This window comes from Gavialis gangeticus, unplaced genomic scaffold, assembly GCF_001723915.1.
Source record: "Gavialis gangeticus isolate Ggan-Ray unplaced genomic scaffold, GavGan_comp1, whole genome shotgun sequence".
Lineage (NCBI taxonomy): Eukaryota > Metazoa > Chordata > Crocodylia > Gavialidae > Gavialis > Gavialis gangeticus.
The window spans coordinates 2,299,617-2,309,026 of record NW_017729000.1 but is presented as its reverse complement, the minus strand read 5'-3'; the positions used below and the strand labels follow the sequence as shown (position 1 = coordinate 2,309,026).

General features: G+C 47.0%; 2 protein-coding genes across 4 annotated transcripts in view; one reads left to right on the top strand and one right to left on the bottom strand.

Moving 5' to 3' along the window:
* SOX30 (SRY-box 30) overlaps positions 1–132 on the bottom strand; it is a 9,769-nt gene extending 9,637 nt beyond the window's left edge. The window contains exon 1 of the mRNA XM_019505955.1: positions 66–132. Within this exon, the coding sequence (XP_019361500.1) occupies positions 66–132 (67 nt within the window). The remainder of the gene's footprint in view (positions 1–65) is intronic.
* Positions 133–335: 203 nt separating this feature from the next.
* On the top strand, positions 336–6,426 carry THG1L (tRNA-histidine guanylyltransferase 1 like). 3 transcript variants are annotated; one of them, XM_019506077.1, is made up of 6 exons: positions 336–527; positions 2,129–2,305; positions 2,809–2,978; positions 3,140–3,228; positions 3,730–3,837; positions 4,488–6,426. In XM_019506077.1, the coding sequence occupies exons 1-6, from the start codon at positions 364–366 to the stop codon at positions 4,647–4,649; spliced, it is 870 nt and encodes a 289-aa protein (XP_019361622.1). In that variant the 5' UTR covers positions 336–363; the 3' UTR covers positions 4,650–6,426. The 3 variants fall into 3 exon arrangements, with proteins under 3 accessions (XP_019361622.1, XP_019361623.1, XP_019361624.1); XM_019506078.1 differs by lacking the exon at positions 336–527 and having other exon boundaries at positions 2,217–2,305; positions 2,813–2,978; XM_019506079.1 differs by lacking the exon at positions 336–527 and having other exon boundaries at positions 2,239–2,305; positions 2,904–2,978.
* Positions 6,427–9,410: the final 2,984 nt, after the last annotated feature.

Sequence of the window (9,410 nt, the reverse complement as noted above, 5' to 3'; positions counted from 1 at the left end):
TGGGGGGGGCTGGGGGCGGGGGGGGCTGTGAGCGCAGGCAACGGCCGTCGGCCTCGCGCGGGGACCGCCAACGCTCCCCGCCGCCGCCACGTGCCCGTCGCCATGGCGACCCCGGGACAATGGGGTCGCCATAGCGACGGGCACGTGGCAGGAGGGAGGAAAGATCAGCGAGTCGGGAGGCAGAAGGGCCTGAACTTTCTTTCTCCCAGGGAGAAAGACGGACCGGAACTTCCGGGAGCTGGGCTGAGGGATCATGGAGTCGGGAGGGAGAAAGAACGGAACTTCCGGGAGCGGGGCTGAGAGACCAACGAATGGAGAGGCAGGAAGGTGCCGCTTCCGGTGGGAGCGCTTCCGGGTGAGGGCATGAGGCTGTGGGCACTGGCGGGCGGCGAGCGGGCGAGGCTGAGCGGCAGCGTGGCCTCCATGGCCAAGAGCAAGTTCGAATACGTGCGGGCCTTTGAGGTGGACGACGCCTGCCTGCCCAACACCTGGGCCGTGGTGCGCCTGGACGGCCGCAACTTCCACCGGTAGGCGCCGCGCCCTTCCGGGAAGCCCGCGGGCCCAGCCAATGGCAGTACCAATTCTAAGCGGGGCGGTTGCCGGGGCGACGCCTCGGCCAATAGGAACGCGAGAAATGGGTAGGGCTGGGGGCAGGGCCTTGCGTTGCCATGGCGGCCCTGGGGCTGGATGGCGGGGTTGTTGCTGAGGGATTTGGATGCTCCTGCTCTGGGTCTGGTTTCCCAGCAGCCCCTGCCTTGTTTTCGTGGAGACACCAGGAGCCATGACAGGGAGGGGCAGGGTTTCCATGAAGATGGCCCCAGCCGCCCTGGCAGGGACTGGGCTCTTGTGGCCATGACCACGGTCCAGAGCTGGGATCCGTGTAATCCAGGCCACGCTGCTACCACCCTAGGATCCTGCCAGCGCTCCTAGGGCCGGTCTCCATGGAAACCCTGGTCCTGCTGCTGGGGTCTCTGTGGAAACCGGCCGCAGCGATGCAGGCAGAGGCTGCTGGAAAGCTGACGCAGATGTGAGCGTGGGAGGGGCAGGAAGATGCTCATCTGGGCTCCTTCCAGCCAGAGCCTCCTTCATGGTCTTGTAGATGACTGGCTCGGCTGGAGCCCAGAGGAGCTTGACCAGGATGTTGCACCCAGATGCACCGTTCAGCCGAAGACTCGCGAGTGGTGTTGCTTCATAGGGATTCAGTAAAGCAGGGGTCTCAAAATACCCTGGGCCGCATCTGGCCCGTGGAGCCCTGTGATCTGGCCCGTGGGTTTCGGGCTCACCCTGTGCATAGCTGGTTTGGCACTTGGGCTGGACCCACAGGCACTGCACACAGCACAGGGGGTCGATCCGCAGCTTCCTTTGCTTGCGTCATGTGGCTCTGGCACAGGGGCCTGCTGTATGCGGCGTCTTGCTGAACCGTCCCTGTGTACTGGCTTGGGTGCACATGGATGGCTTGGGGTTCAATTGGGACCGGGCCCACAGCCAGTGCATGGGGCTGGGCTGGCACAGTGCTAAATGCAGCTTGTATTCTGGGCCAGCCTGCTGTAACGCCTGCAGTGTTGGGTTCAGCTGCACGTGGCACGGGACTAGCACAGGGCTTGTGCTGCACACGTTGCCATGCCGTATCAGCCCTGCGTGCTGGTCCCAGAACGAACTGATCCAGCTTGCAGGGGCCAGATGAGTCTGACACCCCTGCGGGAAAGCACGCGGGCTCTGACAATGTGCTGATGTGAGCCTTTGTACAGGTAAAGTCTGAAAGCCCTTCAGCATTTTAGCTAAAGGCTGGAAGTGTAGAAAAAAAGGCCTTCCCTGAGTAGTCAAGAAATTTAGTCTGCAACCTCATTATGCTTTCAGAGTGCCTGTATACGTCCCCCTGTCTGCATTTGGTTGATTTGGGTTGAGGGTTAAATAGTTACTATAAATACTGATGGAGAAAAGAACAGGTGTCCAGGTGCTAGAAATGGAGGGGTTTCCGCTCTGTACCTGGAGATAATTCTTTTTTGATGTGGGTGGGATTTTTAAACATCAGCGTCTGTAGGAAGTACGTATGATGAAAACATGCCTGTATGCCTTGCTTGTGTCGATTTCACAAAGTTATGTTTCTGATTGCGTTCTCTCCGCGAAGGTTTTCTGAGAAGCATGGCTTCACGAAGCCCAACGATGACCGTGCCCTGCATTTGATGACCAAGTGTGCCCAGACGGTGATGGAAGAGCTGGAGGATATCACCATTGCGTATGGACAGAGTGATGAATACAGTTTTGTTTTTAAGAAGAAAAGCAACTGGTTTAAAAGAAGAGCAAGGTAACTTCCTCTCTGGAATTTAGCAATTCCTCCCAGACTTAATATCTCATGGGGAAAAGTTGTATTTATACCCTCTTTTTATCTTTGCCCCTTCCTGTTTACATATGTTGTCTGTACAGTATAGGTAAAATTGATGTGTTACACTTATATGTACAGTATATGTATATCCTGCAATTAGCTGTGAAGTTTTGAGGTTATCTTTCTGTGTATGCCACTTTTGAAAGATAAATGTAATAACATAGGGTTAAAAAAACATTCTATCAAAAATAGAGGTTTTTGGTAGCCTACTTCCCTTTCTACCCTCGGTGCTTAACCTCTTTCATTGCTCAGAAAGAACCCGTGCATCACTGGTGGTCCATAAAATCATAAGAAACTTAAGCAGCACAGCTCTCCACCTGCCATTACCACTGTTACCCCAAATGTTTACAGATAGAAAGGTATGAGTGTTTTAATTAACAGCTAACATCTGTTCTGTCTCTCTCTCTCTCTTCTGTTTTTGCAAGTAAGTTCATGACCCACGTAGTCTCCCAGTTTTCCTCCAGCTATGTCTTCTACTGGAAGGATTATTTTAAGGACCAGCCACTTCTGTATCCGCCAGGATTTGATGGAAGAGTTGTGCTATACCCCAGCAACCAGAATTTAAAGGACTACCTCAGCTGGAGACAAGCTGATTGTAAGCATCTTTAGAAAAGAAAGGAAACCCATAGAGTGGGGCATTGATAATTGATGGGCTTGTTTTCTGTCTTGGGGATGGAAAAAAAGGCCTTCCCTGAATAGTCCACTAAATTTGCAGATAGTCTGTCTCTCTGTTGACACGATTTCCTTTTATGACAGGCCACATTAATAACCTCTACAATACAGTATTTTGGATGCTTGTGCAGCGAAGTGGCTTGACTCCAGTACAAGCACAAAATAGATTACAGGTGAGAGAATCTTCCAAGATCACTTTCTTTTTAAGATGATCAGCTGCAAAGAATATTTTTGTTCTTACTAGACAGACAACATGTGCAAAATCTAGTTCCTCAATGGTTTTAAGCACATGCAGTCTTGTCTTGTCCATTCAGCAAGGTCAGCTGCTTGTGTGTACATGGTGTTTGTTTGGAGGTGAGATGAGTTCTGTCTTTCTGTCTTGTTCTTGCGATGCAGAGGGGCATAACTGAGAGAGAGAGAGAGAGATTTTATTTAAACTTTGTATAGCATTTTAATTCCATAACTACTGATTCTGAGTCCGTAATAACTTTGCTAAACATTAATCAATCTTTGCAATACCCAAAGTAATTTGATGATGATAAAACTATTAAATGCTATTGCTAGTTAATTATATTTAACAATTAGTTTTTCTTTCCTTGCTGTTAGAAAGTTATAAACAAATGAGGCTATAAGGGGTGTGTGTGTGTGTTTTTTTTTCTTTTTCTCAATCTCAGGGAACTTTGGCTGGAGATAAGAATGAAATTTTATTTTCTGAATTCAACATTAACTACAACAATGAGCCCTTGCTGTATAGGAAAGGAACTGTACTAATATGGCAAAAGGTAAAGGCATTTTAACAGCTTGTCCACCCTCGCATTTTTAAAAAAAGCGCTGAGCAATTTACAAACTACAATGAAACCACCAAATGATTCTGGTGTTAAATTGTCAGCTTCTGTGGTTGTCCATAAAGGAACATGTTTCAGATTCTGAAAAATGGTTATAGATATAGATAAAAACAGATACGGTTAGAGAGGAGTAATTTTTGTTGAGGTGGTACAGAAATATCTGGCCATGTACATAAAAGGAAAGTCTTAATGCCTGAAATGTGAATCATTTGGGCAGTTCTGCATAGACTGATTATAGTTTTGTGCATGTCGTCTTGACCGTGCATGCCACCTTGAAAAATTCTGCTTGCCTAGGGCTTCATCTTTATTTGCTTTTTTTTAAAAATGACTATGAATCATGACAAAAGTTGAACAAGCAAGTTTTGCATTAATTGTAATGACAGGTTTTCCAAGTCTGATGTGATATAATCCAAAGTGAATATTTGGGCCTGTGCCAACCTCACTGTAGGATGGGAATGTTAGCATTAGTACAATGAAGGAATTAGGAGCATTCATTCAGTCAGACTCTGTGTTCCAGGAACTGAACAATTCTATCTTGTTACTTAAATAAAGCAGAGAAAGGATCAAATTCGCGTCTTTATTTGCAGGTTAATGAGGTCACTACAAAAAGAATCCAATTTCCAAAGGAAACTGAAGAGAAGGAAGTTGAAGTGACACGTACCAGGAATAAAGTTGTCCCGCTGCACTGTGACATTATTGGGGACCAGTTCTGGGAAGAGTATCCTGAAATCCTGGCTGATGACAGCTGAAATTCCCAGTTTGAATTTAGGTGTAAAGAACAGTTTTATAGTTTAATCTATGGAGAACCTTTGTGAACTGAAGAGCGTGGCAGGTTGGCTGGAATAATTTAACCTTGTAACCTTTATTGTGAAAGGTATTGAAATCTTAAAAATAACACTGTATCCTTGTTTGTAGTGTAAATAGATCCTCCAGCAGAAGCTAGAATCAGGTTCTTTTCAAAACGGCAAGAACCCTTTGTGAATGACCAGATTGACCCTTGTAAGGCTACATTTGCCTCAAGACTGATTACTGTATTATAATGTATTTATGTAGCATCCTGGGCATTAAAGTCACAGGCTGCTTTATACAGTTGGTTAAAATAACATCATTTACTCTTTAGAACAGCGTAAAACAACAGAAAAACTGTTTCTTTAGATTTGTTTATAACCATGAAGCAAATTGGAGTATGTAGGGTAGTGCTTTTAAATTAAATGCCAAGACTGTGGAGGTCAGTAACAAAATATTCAAGAACTGTATATCTCAGGCCTGTATCAGAATAATATGACACAGAACACCAATTTATAAAGGGCAACTTTTTAATGTACTTCTCTAATGTAAATTACGTTTGTAATTTTTTTTAAATATACAGACATGTAATTATCTCCCCTCCCCGGTTACCCTCGGTATGTTTATTGCTCAGACTTCAGCATCACTGTGACTTTATTAGTAATTAGGAGAGGTCTCAAATGGCCAAACTATAATCACATTCTTATATAGGCTTGCATCCTAGCAGGAGGTGTGTGGGGGTCACGCGCTCATTTTCTGCTGCCTCGGAAACCACCTGACTCCTGCTGTTCAGGATAGTGAAAGCTAGTGGTGCTAGGAGAGAAGCTGGTGGTTACCTGTGGTGAGGAAGTTTGAAAGGGCTTGTATTGTTCTGCATCTCCTTGTAGGTGACCCTTCCAGCCAGTTACAGGAAGAAGGGGAAGAGACCTGGACTGATTGTAGCAGTAGGGGAGTTTGCTGTGGTGAGTGTGTCTGAAGGGGTTGGTTGCTGTGCTGATTTAACTACCAGCTGCAGGCAGGCTATTTACCAAAACAGTTGAATCAGTACAGTCCTTGATGGGGACAAAAGTATATCAATTATGTCCATGTTCTTGGAAATTTAGGGAAATCAACTATATTGGCTTAGGTACCTTTTATATCAGTATAAGTGCATTCGCATCAAGGCGTTGTAGTGTTTAAACTATATTGCCTTAAAAAAACAACAGTTAAAGCATCACAAAACTGACTTGGAAAGAGAGAATTCAGTTCATGCTCTGGGACTGGGTCTAGAGACTGGAAGCATGGAGCGAACGTGACTTGGTTGATCAGCATTCCAGCCATTTCTTTCCACTGGAAAGTCTCTGATTTACAGCAATACACTTTTCTTGGGTGTGTCTACATGTGTGCTTTAATGTGCATTAGCTTATTTTAATGCGTATTAAAGCATCACAAAAAACAGTGTGCTTCTGCTAATGTGCACTAAAATAGGCTGATGTGCCTTGTTGTAGTACTTCAGAATGGAGGTACTAAATTTAATGTGTGTTAACAAACGCGTATTAATGCAGGTGTAGATGCGCCGGCTACTGTTACTTATTCACAACCTGTTTGGAAAAGCTCTTAATAAATACTTACTGATCCATGGTATCTTATTACTATGGACATCCCCTATCCTCTACCTTTCCTACTACAGCAGTGGGGTTAGGCCTGAAGAAAAAGCCCCTTTTAAGCCATTTGGATCATAAACAGTTTAAATATACATAATAAGGTAGTAAATACTCTTTTTTTTAATTCACTGTATGTAATCCTGAAGAAACAAATAGAAGAATATAGACTTGAGTGATGAAGGCAGCACTTGTTACCCATTGTGAATTAATCACTGGACTGCAATTAATTAGTCCTACTACTATCATTAAACTTGCATATCTCTTCTTCTCCTCCTCACTGTATGAACTCTACCAGATTGGCAAACATCCAGAAGTCATTCATGGGATATCAAGGAGACATTTCTCATCAGATTATGATCAAACCAAAGAAAGTGAAATTTGGGCTTTTCACTGTATTCTATAGGGATTTTATATCTTTCTAGCTCTTCTCATGCATTACCTAATCCTCACTATAGTGTATATGAGCGGTGAATATGCCCATTTTACGAAGGGCTGGAAAATGTAGGACCTACGTTTGAAAGTGGCCTTTTAATGTATGTCACACGTGTTGTGAAACTTTGAACAAACTGACATGGAGGGAGGGAAAGGGGGTGGGAAAGTGCCCAGCATCTTCAAAAATCAGGCCCAAAATAAAGGAAATTGCCGTCCACAATTAGAAGGTACATGTGAAAGATGAAGGGGATCGAAGGCAGGCAGGTTTAGCTGTGCGTTCCTGTGTCCTTGTGTTGTGTTTATACTGTTGTTGTGAGAGCTCTGAGGTTTTACTCGGTGCCCTGCTTAAGGATGTGGAGAGGAACTGAGGCTTCTCAGTTGTGTGCCACCCGTAAAATATTTGACCTGTAGGAAATGACATGTCCTCTAAGGTAAGGTGGTGCAATGTATTCATGCAGAGAAAAGTAGAAGGCAGAGCAGAGATGCATGTTGTAGACCAGTGATTCCCAAACCCGGGTACTGTGGTACCTGTGGTGCTTTGAGGTCCTTTCAAGGGTGCCATGTTAGTACTTAGCCAAGGTGATTCACATGATAAGCCCAGAGACTGCAAACAGGAATAAGGTGTTGAAAACACCCTGCTCTGCTGTGGGCTTGCTGAATTTGCAACAGAGCAACAGCTCTATTATTTGTCATCAAAACAAGTGAAACCTGAGAGGCAGCATTTTCTGAGGGGGTCCTTGGGTGTAAAGAACTCAGGAACCACCCTTGTAGACTGACTTCATGAGGAAAAGTAAATGGGCATGTACTAGTTACTATCATAATATAAGAATAACATGAAATTTGGTCATTAAAAGGTGGCACTCATTGCCACCAAATGTGGTGGGAAATGACAAGTTTAGTTTCACCAAATTCACAAAGGTATTGGACCCATTTTTGGAGGAAAAGGGGCATCACTCGCTATCGAATGTGGCCTGGGGATCAGAACTTCCTAGACCTGGGGCTGCAAGTGGGAGAGGAACTGTGGATAAAATCCTGGTCATGTCCTGTTCGCTTGACTCCTTCAGCATCTGCTCTCTGCCACTGGGTGATGCACCTTTTTGCCGTGCCAAGGGGTATCATGAGCCAGTGCCCACCAGAAACAATAAGCTGTTCTTAAAAAGGGAGATTTAACAACTGAATTTGTGGGATAAATATTAAATGAACAGAGAAGGGAGTAAGGTCAGGGATTTGTAACAAGGGAGCTGGAAAGGGACAGAGAGCAGAGCGTGCTGCCAGTGCCCCCTGAGTCGGGGGAACCTGTGGGTGCCAACCAGTGAGATGCTGCCCAGGGATGTGCGGAGGAGAAGAGTGGGTGGTGGGGGATGACTTCCTGGTCTGGCAGGTGGGTGGCTTGGCTCTCGGGCACGATGGGGCTGCAGTGAGACCCAGTCCATGGCAATACTTAATGACCCCATCAGAGAGGCACCAGCTTTGGGGCATGCAACAAAGAGCTCAGCCTCCCGACCCAGCAGCTTCAATTCAAATTGCAGGGAGGGGGCTGGGGTGTTGGCTGTAGCCATGTTGGTGTGCTAACAGAGGCAGACAAGGTTTTTTGGGTAAATCCGATATCTTTTATCAGACCAACTCATATAGTTGGAAAAATTCTTTGCAAGCTTTCCGGTATAAATACCCTAGTTGAGGTTGGATATTAGGAAAAACTTTCTCCCTAGGAGGGGGTTGAAGTGCTGGAATGGGTTACCCAGAGAGGCGATAGAGTCTCCATCCTGGGAGGTTTTGAAGACCTGCTAGACAAAGTCTTGGCTTTTTGTTTGTTTGTTTGTTCTTAAGGAACATGTTTGATGCCCCAAGCCAAATCAATCCCGGATCCAACCCTAAGTATCCCTACTACTGGCAAGCATCCTCCACCCCCACCTGGGGCTTCACGTTTCCAAGTCCTTTGGTGGGCGTCCTACATGCAGGCCCAAGCCTGTAAGCTTGGGGCTTGGACATGGGTGACTGGTGCCTCTCGAGTCAGGGGGGCACCTGTCCCCCTGACACCAGTCGGTGATGGGGGGGGCCCCCCCCGAGTGCCCCGGAGGTTGATCCCACTGACTGGGGGGGAGAATTCCCCTGTGGCCGATCGGTGGCCCTGCTCCCTGGCTGGTGCTTGCAGGGGGCACCAGCACTCCCGCCTTCCCCCTTGCCCGCTACCTAAATGGAGTGTGGCCTGATGGGGTGCACCAGTGCGTGCCCCCCCTACACATCACCACTGGGCTCGGATGCTGCCAAGCGTTGGTTGCCCTCACCGGAGCAAGCTCGGGAGGGGTCTGCCATTTCCACAAAGTGGGCGTAAGAGTGGGAGGGTCACTACATACATTCTCCCCATGCCAGAAAGGTGGCCATCCCTTGCCTGCCCCTGGAAAAGCCACCTGATTTTTTTTATTTTTGCAAAAATCTTTGTTTCTCTGTATATAAATATATACCCACATAACGCCTATAAATAGATGGCTGGAGAGGTAGCTCCGCCTGCGGCGCTGGGGCTCGTGCCCGCGGCGTTTTCCGCTCCCCGCCCCCTGGCGGCGCGGCGCTGCGCTGCTGTGCGCGGACGCTGCCCGGCCCTGCTTAGCTGCGCTGGGCCGTGCGCTGTGCGGGCAGGCCCGGCTGGGCCGC